The 19885-nt window shown below is 36.4% G+C and overlaps 1 protein-coding gene and 1 non-coding gene across 9 annotated transcripts in view; both read left to right on the top strand.

Moving 5' to 3' along the window:
- SLC17A5 (solute carrier family 17 member 5) overlaps nt 1-19478 on the top strand; it is a 43102-nt gene extending 23624 nt beyond the window's left edge. For 7 of the 8 annotated variants that reach the window (XM_063097547.1, XM_063097546.1, XM_063097543.1 and 4 more), the window contains 4 exons: nt 1162-1294; nt 3865-4012; nt 17253-17343; nt 19298-19478. In XM_063097547.1, coding sequence (XP_062953617.1) covers nt 1162-1294; nt 3865-4012; nt 17253-17343; nt 19298-19435 — 510 coding nt within the window. In that variant the 3' untranslated portion in view covers nt 19436-19478. The remainder of the gene's footprint in view (nt 1-1161; nt 1295-3864; nt 4013-17252; nt 17344-19297) is intronic. The other variant, XM_063097544.1, reaches the window with a different exon arrangement.
- On the top strand, nt 7044-7118 carry TRNAT-GGU (transfer RNA threonine (anticodon GGU)). The gene has a single exon. It is a non-coding gene; the product is annotated as a tRNA-Thr (tRNA).
- Nucleotides 19479-19885: the final 407 nt, after the last annotated feature.

The raw sequence follows: 19885 nt of genomic DNA, 5'->3' as shown, positions 1-19885 counted from the left end.
ACTCAGGCAAGTGCGGTGCTTATAACACCAAGGCCACGGGTTCAGATCCCATATAGGGATGGCCGGTTAGCTCAGTGGGTGGGCATGGTGCTGACAACACCAAGTCAAAGGGTAAGATACCCTCACCGGTCTGGAAAAAAAAAAAAAAAAAATATATATATATATATATACACACACACACACACACACACACACACACACACACACATATGTGTGTGTGTATGTATATATCTGTGTGCATGTAAGAAAATATGTAACGCACTTTCAGCTTTAAGATAGTTTCTTTGAGTTATGGTTTTAACTTTAACTTGGCACTCATCTTTTAAAAGTAAATAAAATGTGGCCTAGGTTCTTTAATAGATAAATTGTAAGAAAAAAAAAAAAGAATGGAAGGGAACTTACAGATTAAAGGAGACCTAAAAGACATATCAAAATTTTTTAAATGGTCAAGACTAAACTATACTGTCTAGGGATGCACATTTGGATAATGTAACTATAAGTAAATGTATGTGATTACTACATGCTATAACATGGATAATGTTTATTTATGGGGAGAGAAAAGGGGTTGTGATTGGACCAGGACCATGGAAGGCTTTCTGGGGTGGCTGGCAAAGTTCTATTTCTTGACCTAGACAGTCCTTAGAATACATTCATTAAGCTCAACATTTGAGTTGTGTGATTTTCTGTTATCTGCATTTTATTTTATGGTGAAAAAATTTTTAAATAAATAAGTGAAAATTGAAGACAAAAGCTGTTCAATGGGGAGAATCCACAGGCTAATAGGAAGCCTTGTCTTCTCCCACAATCCAAATCTCAAGGTATCAGTCAAGATTACCTTGAGGAGACAGGACTGGTAAGCATTGTTTCCTTCTGAAACAGTCTCTTAAGGACTGCATTGAACTGAATCCAGCAATCCTTCCAAAAGCCAAACTTATTTACTGTAATAATATAAAAATTAATAACATATTGCTACGTACAAGGGTACTTCAAAAGGTTCATGGAAAGATTGTATTATCTTTTAATTCTGTTTTTCCAACAAACATTGTGAAGTACCCTTACGTTTCCTTTGTTTTCAAGTTGTGGTGGTTGCCTGTAATGTGTGTGTGTGTTTTGTTTTTTCCACCCACCATAATTAATCTTGTATCCTCTTATTCCTTCCAGAATGGGTTTTTATCTGCGGTTCCTTATTTTGGCAGTTGGTTATGTATGATCCTGTCTGGTCAAGCTGCCGACAATTTAAGGGCAAAATGGAACTTTTCAACTATATGGGTTCGAAGAGTTTTTAGCCTTATAGGTAAGTGAAGTTAATCAGGTTTTGTTTGGGTTTACAATTATTTACTCTGTTTATAGTTGTTAGAGATAAGAAAAAACCAAAGTGGGTTTTCCACTCTCACACACACTTAACACAATACTTAACACAGAACAGTTCACTTCTGGTCAGCAAAACGTGTGTAGGGATTTCTCTCCACACACAACCAATTCTGCAGCAGACACCAGCTGGGTGTCCTATAATTCATTTCTGACACTACCTACCTAGAGATAGTGTCAGATCCCACAGGTTGAGGGCACAGTCCACAAGACTGTCCCCTACTTTAGACGCCAATCACAAGTCCCAGGTTGTGTCCTGTACTTTTGACCGAGAGTTTACAAATCAGCATTCCCATGACCTCCTCTTCAGGTTCAGTTAATTTGCTTGAGGAGCTCACAGAATTCAGGGAAACACTTTCATTTACCAGTTTATTATAAAGGATATTACAAAGGATTCAGATGAAGAGATGCATAGGGCAAGGTGTGGAGGAAGGGGCAAGGAGCTTCCATGCCCTCTCGGGGTGTGCCGTTCCCCAGGAACCTTCATATGATCTGTTATCCAGAAGCTCATTCCAACCCTGTCCTTTGGGTTTTTATGGAGTCTTCATTACGGAGGCATGATCAATACAATCATCAGCCATTGGTGATCAGCTCAACCTTCAGCCTCTCTCCCTTTCCTGGAGGTTGGAGGCTGGGGCTGAAAGCCCCAACCCTCTAATCATGACTTGGTCCTTCCGGTGACCAACCCCCATCCTGAAGCTATGTAGGAACCCCCAGCCACCAATCATTTCATTAGTATACAAAAAACAATCTTATCACTCCAGAGATTCCAAGGGTTTGAGGAGCAGTGTGCCAATAACCAGGGGCAAAATCCAAATATATATTTCTTAGTGTATCATAATATAACAACAGCACAAGGTAAAATAAAAATGTTAATATTAGTCATTTATTTTGTTCACATATTAGAACACTGATGCATTTAGTGCATTTCTGTACAAGATGGTTCTTTGTGAACCATGCATTTTGAGGATTAAGATTTATAATATCAGGGCTGGCCAGTTAGCTCAGTTGGTTAGAGCACAGTATTATATCCTCATACTGGCCAAGGGTTCAGATCCCCATACCGGCCAGCCACCCCCCACAAAAAAAAGATTTATAATGCCCTATTGTCTCCACCATAGCTTATCACTACAAAAAATGGCTTGCTTTGCTGAACATCATCCCCAGAATTTTATTTATTTATTTATTTTTTAAAAAGATGACCAGGAAGGGGATCTTAACCCTTGGCTTGGTGTTGTCAGCACCACGCTCAGCCAGTGAGCTAACTGGCCATCCCTATGTAGTATCCAAACCCGTGGCCTTGGTGTTATCAGCACCGCAGTCTCCCAAGTGAGCCATGGGCCAGCCCATCCCCCAAATTTTATAAATCACTTTATTTTCACCTCTGAGTTAGAAATAAAAATATTTTTATGTCTCCATCCCTTTTCTAAGTGAATACATTTTGAATATCAATCCAAACATATTTACTAACATAATTGTATTAACTGAAAAGCTGTAAGTCAAAGAACCCAAGGAAATCTTGAATAATCATGTGTTTAGACTCTGCTTTTGGGAAGATGAAATTTCAAACTAAGACAATTATTCAACTTTTTAAAGGTCTCCAGTAATTAGAGAACCTGGAAGTCATTGATGGCCATACTTGGGTAATTACATTGTAAAAGGACCCTATTTAGGTTAATTCTGCGAACACCTGCTGAGCACCAACCACTAGAAGATATTATCCTGTCCACTGCTTAGTTACTTTGGTTCTACATCTGCAAATAAAATAAATCCTTTAGATTGAATCTGATTTTCTCTTTTTTGATTTTCTGTGTACCTGCTCTGTACTGTATGGTAGCAACTAGCCACATGTGGCTATTTAAATTCAATTGAAATTAAAATACAAGTTCCTCAGTTGCAGTATATACAAAGACAACAATTCCATCATCAGAGAGTTATTGGATAGCACTGCTACAGATACGGAGAAAGCCTGACAGCCCGCTCATTAAGTCCCTTCCTATGTAACTCATATTTTATGCTTAACTGCCTGTAATGACCTATGCATATCGTTACCAATTGTTAAAACCAAGATGAAGTATTTTTCTAACTTCTTCCAACAGAGTATTATTTAGCTTATCTTCTTTGGCTATATGAATTTTAAATCACATTCTGTGTCAGTTATTGCTTCCCTCTAGAACAATATCTCTTCGGTTGCTCTTCTTGCCCTTTTCTCTAATGCTGTAGAACTTTAGCTGGGTCCTGGTTACATGTATATGTAATAACACGGCAAAATGAAATTTTCTTTTTACTATTATGTTAGTTATATTATGCCCATATGTTTTCCAGCAGTTTTTTTTTTTTTTTTCATGAAACTCTACATCATTAGAGTCTTCTAGGCAGTACAATGTTTCTACAGTAGGTGGCGGCAATGTCAAATTTCAAATTTATACTATGTTAAGATTGAGCAAATATTAATGCTGAGGCTTCTTTTTCTTTTATAACTTTTTTTAACTCCAGGAATGATTGGACCTGCAGTATTCCTGGTAGCTGCTGGATTTATAGGCTGTGATTATTCTTTGGCTGTTGCATTCCTAACCATATCAACAACACTGGGAGGCTTTTGCTCTTCTGGATTTAGCATCAACCATTTGGATATTGCTCCTTCGTGAGTACTAATGTAAAAATTTGCTGTGATTGACTTTAAATTCTTTTTTTTTTAATTGTGGTAAAATATATATAACATAAAAATTTACCATTTTGACCATTTTTAAGTGTATGGTTCTGTGGTATTAAGTATGTTCAAATCATCGTGCAACTTTACCAACCATCTCTAGAACTTTCTTTAACTTCTCCAACTGAAACTCTGTACCCATTAAACACTAATTCCTTATTTTCCCCTCCTCTGAGGCCATGGCAACCATCATTCTGCCTTCTGCCTCTATGAATTTGGCTACTGTAGGAATGACTTTAAATGCTTTATGAGATTTCAAGTTAGACAAATAATTGAAGTATGAAGTTGATTTTAAATTAAGACTTTTAACTACGATACCTCTGTCCACAGTGTTCTCATAAGAACATTGCAACAACACATTATAACTTGTGTCTGTCTAACCCTCTAGAAGAGGAACTCTGTGAAGGCAGAGACTGTCTTACCATCCTCAGGGCTCACCATGGTGCTTGGCACATAGTGGGCATTTAGTTGGATGGATAAAATGCCAAAAAGCAGACCAATTTTGTCTAATTTTTATATCTCTTATGTAGAAATATATTTGTACAGCACTCGATAGCTTACATATCACTTTCACAATCATTTTCTCATTTTATCCTTAAAGCATTCCTATGAAGTAGGTATGCTTGCTCTATTTTAAAGCTACAGAATCTCAGGTTCAGAGAATTTAAGTGATTTGTCTTACACCACACAGCTAATAAATGATAGAGCCAAAGCTAGTACCTAAAATTCTTACTTTTAAGCCCAAAGTTCTTTCTACATCTACCTCTCTGGAAACATTCTTTGGACCACATACTTCTAGAATTATTTTGTGCCAGTTGACAAGGTAAAGGAGGGAGCTATGTAAATATTTTAAGCCAGAAGATTTAGTACACTTAATTTGTAAAAATAGTGGATATGAATTTATTCCTTGGAGAAATGAAAGATAGTCTCCTACCCTCTTCCCCCTACTCCAAATCCTTCATATTTAAACTACCACAGAATCTTTTGCTTCCTGTTAATCCTCAGGCCCCCATCTCTTCAATATATACTCCAAGATAAGCTCCATAGAGTTTCATAGAATACCAGCAGAGCTTCGAAATCATTCTAATCCATTCTCTCATTGTATATAAGAAGTCCAAGAAGGTTTCACAAGATTAGAGTCGTAGTGTGCCCAGCTTCTGGCCAAGCCTCTGTCGACCACTCTGTAGTGCCTTCTGCTGAGATACTCAGTAGTGTCTTTTCCTCGTCATTTATCTGAACCCTTCTCAGCTCACATCCCATTCTTCATTAAGCCTTTCCAGACCCTTACTGCCTGCTTTTTTTCTCTTCCTTCTCTCTATGCATTCCATTTATAATTTTGTGTTAGATATATTTGTATTTACTGCTTTACCTTGATATATAATTATTTCTAACTGTACCTCTTATCTTTCTTATCTCCCCAATTTGGATGTAAGCTTCTTCAGACAGACCTTTTGTAAATTCACATCACAGTTCTTGGCACAAGGAGAGGCACAACAGCCCATGCTTGTCGGGCAGTTGACTTAAATGATCATATTAAGAAAGTAGGAGCTTCAGTGCTACATATACCCTTAATAGTAGAGAACCAAGGAAAGAGAGCTGATAACACTTAGGCATGGACTCAGAAACTATTTGAAATAAAATTTAAAATTTTTAATAAAATTAAAAACTGTGGGACTGTAAGCTCTGACAGTGCAGAGCCCAAGACTGTCTTGTTTACCACAGTAGTCCAGCACCTGGCTTTGTACCAGGACACAGTCAGTGCTTAGTCCACCAACTGCATGAATGGAAGAATGAAAATGGACTTTGATACTTAGTACCATGTTAAAATTCTTTCTAAAAAACTATATGTATATTGATCTTATTATATGTGAACACTTTTCTTTAAAGCTCTTTCTTTTGTATTTATGTATTATAAAATCAATTTTTATATTCTGTATTAAAGTTTAATTCAGCCAACATGCAAAACCCTCCAAATTATGACCCCAACCTACCTTTATCATTTTATTCCTTCCCCCCTTCCATGTATTCTTTGCCCCAGATGACCTAAACTATTCATTACTCTCCAAAAACATCCCCCAACACGCACACACTTTCCCCAGCTTTGGCCCTTTGCTCATGCTAGTCTCTACACCCAGAATGCCCAAGCTGAGCTTGGGTCTGTCTCATGTTTTGTAATGATTTCATTCAGATAAATGTATCCCTGGCCATAAATACTATAAAACTGGCCTTGTGACCTTCTCAGGAAGTCACACCCAGAGGCTCCGAGGGATGTTAATTTTGATCACCCAGTCAAGGTGTTATCCAGTTTCTCCAATAACTAGTTATTTTTTCCTCTTGCAACTAATAAAGCAATCTATAGGGAGATGCTCTGAGATTGTGCAAACAGCCTACTCCTCATCAGACTCCTGCTCCCCGACCTTACACTTAGCATTTATTGATGACCCATGCCCAAAGCAGTTTTTGCTATGATGGTTTCAAAACGGTGGTATTCCAATCCTGCCACTCCCCACTCTCTCCACATTTTTCAGTGGGCATTCTGTTGTGAGGAAGATCTCCCCCTCTCCCCCATTTAAGCTCAGACATTCCTACTTAATAGATTATAATCCATTATTGTCCTTATTTATTTTCATCCTCAAATTTTCCCAGATTTGGCCAATGAGAGCCCCTTCAAGCTGGGCTTCTGTGGCCTATTGACATGCCCCCATTTTCTGATTTCTCTCTCTTTTTTTTTTTTTTTGAGCACTTCCTTATTTTCTGGCACAAGACGATGTTTCAGGCTCATCTTTTAGCTTCCCTGCCCAGCCCTGGAACCAGCACATTTCTCTCAGGAACCCTGGTTCCTTTTAGTGGGGAATGGTATTTAGAAACCAAGACCCCAGTGAAGATCATATGCTTTAATTATTAAGCTATATTGCTTCTCCTAAGCAAATGTTAATTACTTCTTAGAAATCACATTAAGTGGGCCGGCTGGTTAGCTCACTTGGTTAGAGTGTGGTGCTGGTAACACCAAGGTCACAGGTTCTGATCCCTGTACCAGCCAACCACAAAAAAACAAAATAAAAATCACATTAAGCATTGACTGTCATCAAAGATTTATTTACAAATAGAAACAACAGTCTGCAATTTTATCAAATGTTTTCTTTTACATCTTTTGTATGTTGAATAATTTACCTGCTAGGTTTTGTTTTAAGCCTTTTTTCTACTTATCTATCTTTCTACCTTTTACTTGGTATTTAGAAAAGTGCTTCTCCAGTTCTTTATAGAATTGTAAAATTATCAATGTAGACTTGTAAGTCTTTTTAGAGTGAATTGTAGTGACCCCTTTCTCCACAAAATTAGCTAGATTTCTTTCAGATGATTGCAAAAGGAATCAATTTTAAGTGTATATTACTTTTATGAATGTTTTTATTTCCTAATTCTAGTAAATGAAATATGAAACTTATTTAGTTATCTCTTCATTTTTATAACCATAACTGCTAATTGGAGAAATGGGTGGGTTAAGTAGCTGAGTTTGTATGTCTGTATTCAGATAGCTATAAAAAGTATCTGCATAATAGTGAATTTCACAGGACACTAGGTAAGTTTAAATTAATAATAACATTGAGACCAAAGTCGAAAATTCAGTATTTGCTGAGATCAAGAGCAGAAATTTAGTATATCTAAATGAGATTTTGCTCAGTAAGACATTTTGTACCCTCAACTTCTCTACTCTATACCCAGCTCAAAACAATTTCAATAGACATATTTTAATGTTCAGCCACATCCTATAGATACTGTTTCATTTTTCACATAGCTATTTACTTTCACATAATTCTTTGATAGAATTGATTATTATATTAATAATACAGGACTGCATATTAGTTTACCTCACTGATGTATACCTTGCTAATCTTAATCACAGTCTTGGGATGGAAGAATCCTCCCAGGATTCAGAATTCCAACAAAAGTTAAACTGTGTAAGCCTACAGAGATTACTGTTCTCTATTGTGGCATGAAACTGGCAGTTGCTCATTTGACCGTGGTCTTAAACAATAATATTTAATAATATTTAATTTTTAAGACTACTTGTCTTAATAATATTTTTGTTAGTAATTATAAATTTGTAGGAACAATAATTAGTTATATACTGTCTAAATAACCATCCATTTTATAGAGAAAGTTAATTTCTACAGTCATATTTTTAGTTAATTATCTACAGTTATATTTTTTCATATAATTAAAATCAGTTTAAACTTTCAGAGCCAGAGTTATAGTCAATTAATTATTAAAGCCATCAGGTACAGTCTTTGCAGTGTTTAAATTTATAAGTCCTAAAATTAAAAAATAAATTTGCAAGTCCAAACTTACTATCCTTTCTACAGTTTTATATAATTTTTATTTTTCAACTACAAGTTTACATTAATCCTTGTTAAATATAAAACCTTTTTTTTTTAATGTGAATGTAGTTACTGAATTACGTTTGTTGTTAAAAGCATAAGGATCGGATAATCAGAATAATAATAAAAATATCATACTGTATGTGGGAAGTCTATTGTGATCAAAAACTCTTTGAATACATCGCTCATCCTATCTAGCCATGGAATCATGTTGTCACAGCCCAAGATGGATCGTGCATGAAGCCTTATTACAGTGCCTGCCACATAGAGTGTGCTCAGTAATTATTTGTTGAATGAATAAATCTGGTTTTAATCACAGACGAAATGTCTAATGTTGGAAGTACTTACAATACACCAGAGACTTTTATCAAAAAGAGAAGAAATTAAAGAGAGGGAAGAATTTTTTTGTGAAACTTACAAGCTAGGAAATGTTTATTAAGTATACATATTGGTGAGGTATGAACTGAAGGAGTTTACCATAATAAAGAAAAGAAGAATGCTTGAAAAGCAAATTAACTTCAAGAAAACTTGAAAATGAATAATTTTAATTGATAATTTGAAAGCTCCACTACAAACATAACTAATAATAAAGAACTCCTTCAGGATGGAGTAAAGGCACGAGAAGCCATCTCTGAGGGAGGCAGGACAGGAAGAAGCCGCCCTGCCTAACAAAGAGCTGCACAGGGACTTGAGGCATGTATCTGAGATTTACAAAGCAGGAACTAAGCCTGATTACTCAAAAAAGGACTCAAGGAAATAACAAGTAATTAAAGAACTGAATTATGTTATTTTATGGTACAGATTAAACCAAAGAAAGAAATCTGGAAAGGATTTCACTTGAAATAAGTCAAATAAATTACATTGTTCAATTATGTAGCTTATGGAATCATAGAAAGTTAGAACTAGGAAGGATTTAGAGTAATCTCATTCATGGCTACTCAGTGTAGTCCATGGACTAGTGGCATCAGCGTCACCTGGGAGCTTCTCAGGCCCCACCCCAGAACTACTGAACCAGAATCTACATTTTAAGATCCTCAGGTGATTCAAGTATGAGGCTCTGGTATAGTCTAATCCTTTCATTCATACTCTACACAACACTACAAACAGTAAGACTCAACTCCTGCTTACAAGATTAGTATAGATCAGGAAAGAAACGATAATAAATAGACAATTATAATACGTTTTGATAACACATACCTATCAAATGCCTACCAAGTGGCCATAGCAGACACAGCCCCAGCCTATGGCGCTTTTAGTCCAAGGCAGAAGACAGGAAAGAATCATACAAATGAAAACAGAATCTTTGAAGAAAAATGAGAGAATATAACAGAGGAGATGAAATGTAGTTTAGAGAGTAAGGGAAGTTCTCTGAGGAAGTGATACTTAAGCTGAAGCCTGAAAAAGGAGTAGGAAGAAGTTAGCTAGGCAAGAGGAAGTAGAAATTCAGACAGAAGAATTTACATGAAAAGAAAATTAAATCGGTGTATCTGAGTCCATTCAAACTGTCTCTGGAGGCCCATGTTGATGGAGGATTTTTTTAAGGTAAAAGAGACCCAAGTACATTAATATGCTGAGAAAAGAAGACCAAATAAAAGGTGAGAGGCTAATGTTTAAAGAAAGAAGTGAAAATTACTGGTTGCAAAGAGGCAGGAAGGAATGAAATCCAGAGCCAAGTGGAGGAACTAACTTTCAGCTGAGAAGAGAAGCAATGTAGTAAGATGGATTCAGTTGAGGAAAAGTTTTCAGGAGGGATGAAAAGTTGAGAACTATGTTGGCTTTAAAATATGTCCACAAATTCTTCAACACTCCTCCCTCCAAAAGGTGGAGCCTATTTCCCCTTCCCTTGAGTATGGGCTGGGTTTAGTGACTTGTTTCTAATGAATAGAATATGGCAAAAGTAATGCTGTCTGACTTGATCATAAAAGGCACCACGATCAGCACCTTCTTTGCGCTCTCTCTTGGATGACTCATTCTGGGAAAAGCCAACTGCTATGTCACAAGGACACTCAGCAGCCCTGCAGCAAGGCCCCGTGGGGAGGAAACGAGGCCTCCAGGCAGCAGCCGCATGAGTGAGTTTGGAAGCCTCCTCTGCCCACTCAGGCCTTCAGAAGACCCCCTGGGCAGCATCTCAACAGAAACTTCTCGACCCTGAGCCAGAAGCACCCAGCTAAGCCACCCTCACATTCCTGACCCACAGAAACTTGGAGGCAATAGGTATTTGTCTTGTGCTGCTAACTTTTCAAGTAATTTATTATGCAGCAATCAATAATTAATTGAAAAATCTTAACTGCAGGTCTTTAATTTCTTTGTGACATGGGAGTCAAATTCATAGCTGAGACTAAGAAAGAAGATAGATGGAGTAAAAGATTTGAAAATGGTAAAGGTTTGAAATAGCTACTAAGAAAAATAGTCACTAAAAACTCATAGAAAAGATTTTTGGCATTGAAAAGGATCAGCTGAAGTTGGAGATTAATTTTGTACTCAGTATTTTGCAAAGATATTTATTTCTTCCAGTGGTATGCAGCAGCCCATGTGTAGGATTGAAAATGTGCTGTTGGATTGAGCTAGACTTGAGATTTTTACAAGCTAGGGTTGATGGGAATTGAGAGTTTGGGCTGGAAGGAGATCTAGGCTGTGTTATCTCTTAGGGTGCTTGAAGTATAGAAGTATAGAAATTCAAACTTAAACTGGTTAAACAGCATAATCTTGATTCATTTTAGAGTTAAGTCCAGAGACAATAGGGTTTAGCCAAGAGTTGATATCCAGATGCTCACTAATATCACCCAAAATCGTTTCTTTCCTACTCTCTACTCTGCCTTTTATGGTACTAGTTTCATCTTAAGACTATGTCTGTTTGTACAATCACACAATGAAATAATCACCAGTAACAACCAGCATTACATGCTTCTTCGTTTACATAGAGCAAGAAAGAAAAAGGATCTTTTCCTCTCCCAACCATGGGAATAAGTCCTGGGCTTTATTTTGATTGAACCAAACTGAGTCACATATCCACCCCTAAACCAAGCCCAGTGGCCAAGGGAATACTATTTGATTTTAGAACAATGAGCATCCACCCCTAACTGTAGAAGTAAAAGTGGCAGTGCCCCTCAGACATCGTCCCTGCTGCACAGCTGGGAGTGGATGCTGAGGAAGCCATCGGCAGCATCCACTACAACATGTGAAGATATAAACACAAAGGACTCATTTTGAAGATGAAGAAACTGGCACAGAGAAGTTACGTGACTTCCAAAATCACACAGCTAGTAAATGGCAGACCTAAGACTTGAATTCAGGTCTCTTGGAGGTCCAAGGATCTTTCTGCTACATCAAGTTGCCTCTTGATGACTTATTCAGAAAATCATAAGAGAGTCGGTCATGGTAGAGGTACTAGTAGTTATTTTGAGAGCTCATTGCAGAGAATAGACACATACTTGGGCTGCCTCAATTAATGTGAGTATATCATAAAACTAAGCAAGTATAGATGAAAAGTAAAAATTATAAGGAACACAAGATTGGCTCAGCAGCCATCTCACCAGAAGAAGGTAGTAAGCCACTTACTCTATTTCATGGAGCCCAAGTGTAGTTTAGGATTAATCAGATTCCTGAAGTGTGTCAGAAGCGTTGGTATCTGGTGGAGGTCCCACCATGCTCTCTTGAACTGGCAATGAAGGAAAATTGAGTCATCAAAAACAAATTAGAGCTACTGCCAGAAGAAGATGCGAGTGGACGCTGGAGAAGATAAAAACAAATATTCATGGTACCTACCTTATAAGATTGTTGTGAGGATTAAGTAGAACACACACACACAACACTGCTCATAATGCAATAAACGCGTTTACACATATTGCAATAAATGTAGTTATTTTCTGGCTACCTTTGAGTCTGGTATCATGATCAGGGTCACAAATCAATCTAAGTAAAACATTAAAGAAATGATTGGTGAAATCTTAGAAAATCCTAATCATGAAGAAGCCACCACTGGATCACTAAGAGCCAAAGACATAGTCTAATTTCTCAGCATCATTTTTAGCCTAACACAATAAAGGAAACACAGCTGATTCTGTATGTCAGGACTTCAACAAGATCTTCCATGGTACCCTTTTGGACAAGATGGAGAAAGGTGAATTGGATGTAAATGTACAATTAGGTAAATTTCAGTACAATAACATGCTGTTTAGTGGATCTAATTTAACAAACACTGTGCCAGGCACTGTACCAGAAGTTAAAACCACAAACGAGAAAGTAACACAATTTCTGCTTGCATCTGTGTAAGCTTGTGTTGGCTTGGATGGTGATAAGGTCATGTCATGAAGTATGTACTGGACAACCAGAAGTGGGATCCTGTGTCTGGGCTTCAAGCAACAGCTGGGTGGTTGAACTCTACATCTCAAAGACCCTGGTCCAGCCCTGAAATTTTGTGAGCTTTATACATCAAAAAAGACAGATGTGGTATGAAGCAAAACAGTTTAGTAACATAAACAGTGCCAGCAGATAGCTGTAGAAGTTAGGAGAATGCCTACATGCCTCAAGTATAAAGACTGCTGTACTTGCTGTCAGCTGACCGAGACACCACATTAATGGCTCTCAACAAACTTTTAAAATTTTAAAGCTGTACAAATATAAGGTATCAGAGTCAAAATTATTTCTCTCCCTTATTATATATTTTTTAAATCCCTTATATTTTTATTTAACCCTTCAGATGAGCTTTTAGTTTTTATTTTCCAACTAGAATTTCTTGGTTTAAAGCACACTAATTATTTCTCGTCCCCTGTGTCTTGGTTAACTGGAGGGTTACATATTTTATAACCATGTTGCTGCTTAGTTGCTTTTTGTCTTGGTAACAACTGAGTGCCCATTCAGTGTAACATTCTGCCAGTTAGAACAAGAACACTTGAGGACCACAGACACTTAAGCATTCAGCATCAGGGCTGGTGGTGAAAACTTAAACTTGAGAAAATTTGTCTTTCCTACATATCGCATTCAGTGATCACTATGTTTGTATCAAGGTAGCACTGTAGATTATAACATTATAATATTAAATACTAATTTAGAATCAGACAAATTTGGTAACATTTTATAGTCTTTCTTCATGTATAAAATGAACATAATAATCCCTACCTTACGGTTGATTTTACTATTAAAAATCAACCTCAGGGTTGATTTTAATATTAAAATGAGATACTATATATAAAATACTTATAACACTGTCTGATTTAAGGTTTTTCAATAAACAATCAGTATTCCTTTTAACATATACATGTGTACATGTTATTTTCTAAGACTTTTCTTCAGTAGATTGAAATAGAAATTTTCTATTGATAATTTTGTTGCCCATATTCAAGGGGATTAGACAGATTTCCAACTATTAATCCCACAGAATTCTCGTACTACAATAGAATAGTATCTAGACTGAGTCCATGCAACATGTTTTCTTCCAAGCAGTCATCAATCTTTCATGGCCCTTCCTGGCCAAGTGTAATATAAATATTTGAATGAGCTTCTCGGTGCTGACACTTAGAATTTTACAGGATTCATCTACACTTAATATCTGTCACTGAAAAGGCCTGGCAACATTGCAGTTGGTTCCTCCTACTGCCAAGGTGTTAATGGTTTAAAAAAAAAAACACACACACACAGGTCCTCCCAAGCTTGGTTAATTTAAGATACACTCCCTAGAGGAGATAAGCCCAAAAGATCTGTGCCTCGTGGTTTTGTTATTGTATCATGTATACTCAGGTTTTGAACATAAAAATTTGTGATGTTTATAGATAAGTGAATTTGGTTCAGCAGGATTTTTTATTTAGGCACCTTTCTATCCAAGATAGGGAGAGATATTTCAGATCAATAGTCTGAAACCTAGGTATTCAGGATGCTAAACCCTAACAGAAATTGTATTATCCCAGAATAAGACTATATGAACTAATAACACATTCAAGCTTCTTTAATTTTGACCAGAATTGTATTTTATAATAAAACTGATTATCTCACAAAAAATGTAAAGCTCTAATTAGACTTTGTATATGTCCAGGAGATTTTTATGAAAAATAAATTTAAAATGCCATTTACTAGCTTAAACTGAATTCCTCCACCACCTTTAAGTTTTCTTGCCCAAAATATCAAACCTAAATCTAATGAACCCTCTAGGATCTAGAGTCTAGGTACTACCAGTGTACAGGAAGTACAGGAGTTATAAGATTATGTTAAATGATACTTCAGATATGCAATCTACAAAATCCAGAATTAAGGAATATCTATAAGACAAAAATCCCAGTTTCTTCAACTGAGAAGAGACAGCAATAAAAAGGAAATTAACTATTGATACACACAACAGTTTGGAATGATGCTCAGTGACCCCAGTATGTAATCCAAAATGTTACACACTGTATGATTTCATTCATATAAAGTTCCTGACGAGGAATTGGCAACCTTTAGAGCCAATGCCCAAGAGAGGTGCTCATCTGCATGGAACAAAGCTCCAGTAATCAATGCAGTCAGAGCCCCTGGGTCTATACATGGGGCCCAGATTGACTGTGGTCAGCATATATTGAATGAGCACATGTGTTGTAGTGGGCACTGGATATTATAAAGGGAAATAAAATGTGAGTTTGCAGTGAGACTATGTAGTCAGAATTAGCAACCTTAAATTAGAGGACAATTACATCTTAATACAGGTAGTACTAGCTTTAAGGACAATAAAAATTCTAGGGCTGGCCTGTGGCTCACTTGGGAGAGTGTGGTGCTGATAACACCAAGGCCACGGGTTCGGATCCCGTATAGGGATGGCTGGTTGGCTCACTTGGGAAAGCGTGGTGCTGACAACACCAACTCAAGACCTCTTGCTGGTCATCTTTAAAAAAAAAAAAAAAAAAAATTCTAAGAGGGCAGCTCAATATGAGCTGAACTAGACAGAGAAGGCTTATTGGAAGAAGTACCAAGTGAGTGGTTGGGATGGAGGGAGTATAGGTTTCAGGCAGCAGGTATAGCATGAGTAAAGATAAGTAGCAGGAATGAACACGGCAGATGTGAGCAGCTGGAATGAGAGGTGTCTGGATCTGAAGGTGTGATTATGCAGTACTAGGAAATAAGGCTGTGTAGATGGACCAAGGCCAGGCCAATGCAAATCAGGATGAAGATTTGCAGTCTTCTTAAGGTAAGCATTAAACCGTCCTTGTAGGTTTGTTAGTACGAGAGGGGTATCCTGACAAAATTATAACTATCCAAATTAAAGTTTACATAGTCTGAGAGGTAGTTCAACCATACGTAGAACATCTTTGAAAATGCTTATACCAGTAGGTTCTATTTGATCAGGTGCTAGTGACATGGTTGTATTCACTTTGTGAAAATTCAGCAAACTGATGTTTTGTGTACTTTTCTCTATGTATGTTACACTCAAAAAATTTTCTAGTATACCTGGTACGGTGTGAGGGAGTTTGGCTGGGACCACCAGATATGTTACGTGTATACATCTGTGGACCAACCATGGATAATAAGGGAAATAATGATCTATCACTAACTTGGCCAAGGTCACACAGATTGTTAATGGTGGAGCTATGTCAAGAATCTTTAGGTCCCCTGAGAACCAGTCCATTATGACTTCTGTATAGGAAATGATAAGCATTTCATTCTTTTTAGGATGGTACTTACTGAAGATCTTGGCTATGGTAGCCTCCTTTAGTCTACATACATTCCTAATATATTGGAGAAATCAACAGATCATTAGCATTTCCCAGATACAGGCAGAAATTCTTTAAAGGTTTGCATCTAAATATAGATAAGAATGTCCCACCCCCCTAAGATTTACCCTTAAAATAAATCATTGCATTTGAGAAACTTTTTCTGAACTTATTAAAAATGCCTTTTTTGTCACACACACACACACACACACACACACACACAGTAGAACCAACTTGTTTACTTCTGAGACAGTGTGCAAAGATTTAGCTACAAGCAAATATGTAATTAGTGGAACAAGTAAGTTATGAAATTGTATGTTCAATATGATCTCATGTCTATAATAATCTAGAAATATATACATATAGAAAAAAATTAGGATACAGTCAGCCTTCCATATCAGTGAGTTCTGCATCTGTGGATTTAAACAACTGCAAATTGAAAATATTCAAAAAATAAAAACATTACAACAATAAAAAATAATGCAAATTTTAAAAACAATATGGTCTATTTACATAGCATTTACATTGTATTAGGCATTAGGCATTATAAGTAATCTAGATATTATTTAAAATATACAGGAGGATGTGTGTAGGTGATATGCAAATACTACGCCATTTTATAAAAGTGACTTGAGCATCTGCAGATTTTGGTATCAACCACGGATACCAAAGGATGACTGTACTTATGAAAATGTTAAAGTTGATTATCTCTATGTAGAATAATTATAGGTAATTTTATTTTCTTAATGTTTTTCTTTGTTTAATAAAATTTTTCAATTTTCAATAATTAATTACAATTGAATTTTGTAATGAGGAAATCAATTCTTTTTTTAACTTAAACAATTTAATCTAGACTTCCTATCCAGATACAGTCATGTATGAAAGTCATATCTCAGCACTTTCCTATATCACTTTTAAAGGGATCATTTCAATTTAATGTTAAAATGCTAACTATTGAAATGGAAGTTTCTCACCAGCTGAATATAAAATCCTATTTCAGTAAGATTTTTCATTTAGACATAAAATTTCACAAGAACACAGCCTGGGAGTAAAATAGCTATCTATTCAAAGAAGCTGCTAAAATGTGTAACACAATAATAAGCCTCTATGAATATGTTTCTGCAGGTATGCTGGTATACTCCTGGGCATCACAAATACATTTGCCACTATTCCAGGAATGGTTGGGCCTGTCATTGCTAAAAGTCTTACCCCTGACGTAAGTAGATAATTTGCTTGTAAACCAAAAAGTTTTGGAGCTGTACATCTGTGTCAAAGTTGAGTATATCTTAATTAAGGATGAAATTCTGAATGTTTATTCTTATAAATTACATCAATAAAAAACTAAATGCCATAATGCCTAGGAAAGTATATTTTTAAAGAACACTGAGTTTTACACAGAACAATATAACTAAGTTAAATGAAGATCTTGTTGCTAAAACCACACAAGTAGTTAAAAGTTGCAATGTTATATCAGATAAACAATTTGTGTCTTTGGTTTGGATGAATAAAAATTGACAATGTAAAATTATTTAAAAAGTGGAGCCCTGAAGGCGAGGTATGAGATCATGTGAGAATGAATGAGAAACAGTTTAAATAATTGAGAATATTTAGAGGACCAGAAGACTTGGGAAGACATAATAGCATCTTCACATATTTGAAGGGCTACTAAGTGAGAGATGGTGACTTTTTCTCGGCAGTTCCACAAAGACAGATGGAGAGAAGTTACAAGGAGATATTAAGAAAATGTTCAAAGCTGTTACTTTATGGAATGGGCTGCCTTATGAGTTAGTAAGCCCTGAAATAGCCAAACATTTTTTCAGCAGGCATTTCTTGAGTACTTGTTAATATGCTAGATACTGAGGATAAAAGGCAAAATGACAAACTTCTTCTATACCTGAGAAACTAACTCACCATTTAGAGATTATATGTAATCAAAGAGTTAAAGTACAGTGTGACACATGCTGCAGAAAAAATGTGTACAGAGTGCAATGGGCAGAGAGGAGGAAACACCTTTCTGTTCCTGGGTGGGAGAAGTAGGGAAGGGGCCCCACAAAAGTGAGTCAGGGGGTGTGGTGAGGGCTCCCAGGCCTTAGAGGCAGGGGATCCAGGCTGGGTCAGACCTGAAGCTGGAAGGCTGCAGGGGCCCAGATCAGTTAGCAGAGCAATTTAAAAGGCTGCCTACACTGTGTAAGGAACCAAAATAAGTGATCTCAAAGGTCCCTTCCAACTCCCATTTTCTACCATTTAAAAATATCTAAAGAACTGGTAGAATATATTCTTCAAATTAAACGTATAAAAAAAGACAATTTTCTCTGTTTTCATCTCCATGATCAAATTAACAGCATGTCAAATCCTTAGAATTTTAGGACATACTTACAAACTTTGTTATTACCAAGTCGGCTGATTTCAGACAGTTCTGAGTTCACCACAGATAGTGTTCCTATTTCTTCTCCACTCCCATGCCACTGAACATCTTTCACTAGCCAGCCTCCCTCTGCTGTCCCAGATGCTCGTACCTGAACTTCACAGTACACCTTAATTAATTCTTATTTGATCTGCCTGACACCTCGCACTTAAGAACTTGGGAGATGATGCACACACATAACCCTTTCCTAGTAACACATGATTCAAAGATGCGCCACATCTTTTATTCTTAGTAAACTTTTTATTGAATTATAACATGTATATTTAATTCCTAAGAATATAGCTGGATGAATTTTCATAGTTAACACTTCTTTGTAACCAGCACCCAATCAAGAAACAGTACCTCTCTTGATAAGCTCCCAGGTGTACCCCTTTCTGCCATCCCTCCTTCAACCCCACCAAGAGGAACCAGTATCCTGACTTTTTAACACCATAGATTAGTTTTGTCTGACTTTGAACTTTATATAAATGGAATCGTTCATTATGTGCTTTTAGTTTGTCTTATTTTGTTTAACATTTTGTTTGTCAGATGTATCTATATTGTTGTAGCTCATTCATTTTCATTGCTATACAGTATTCCATTGAGCAGACCCAATCCTACTGTTGGTAGACATTTGGGTTGTTTCAAGCATGGGGCTTTTGTGAATAATGCTGCTGTTTTAACAGTCTTGTGACACCATCTTTTTTATAAAGTAGACTACAAGCAAAATTTTTTTTATTTGCACTCTTTCTTTTTTTCTCTGCAGAACACTGTTAGAGAATGGCAAACTGTCTTCTGTATCGCTGCTGCTATTAATGTGTTTGGCGCCATGTTCTTTACACTATTTGCCAAAGGCGAAGTGCAAAACTGGGCTCTCAGTGAACACCACAGACACAGAAACTAAAGGAGCCAGTAAATAACCCTGTCTGTATTAATGTATTTTTATATATCATGTAACCTAGAAGTGCCTTTGATATTTTAATGTATAAGCATTCTATATACAAAAAAAAATGTACCTGTATTAAATTTTTAAAGCTTGTAATCATGATATTTCACTAGTTGCCAAATTAGTAAAATTAGCTATTTTTAATTATTAATTATATATGCCAGAACTTATACTTTAGGTTCACATTACTTGACTGCAAGTCAGGCAACACGAAGTAGGGGAGTTTTATTTATTTTTAAGGGCCATACTTAAGAGAATGAGCTAAAATGGACCTCTCTAATACCTTTGCTTAACTAAACTAGATAATAATTCTTGGGTCTTGGTAAACACCTGTTTTTGTCTACTTTCCTCATAAAAATTATTTATCAGCTCTCTGTGACACTTAGGTCTCAACTTTAACATCGCCAT

This window comes from Cynocephalus volans, chromosome 5 (genome assembly GCF_027409185.1).
Source record: "Cynocephalus volans isolate mCynVol1 chromosome 5, mCynVol1.pri, whole genome shotgun sequence".
Lineage (NCBI taxonomy): Eukaryota > Metazoa > Chordata > Mammalia > Dermoptera > Cynocephalidae > Cynocephalus > Cynocephalus volans.
The sequence above is the reverse complement of the archived record's forward strand: the minus strand, read 5'-3'. Positions and strand labels throughout refer to the sequence as shown.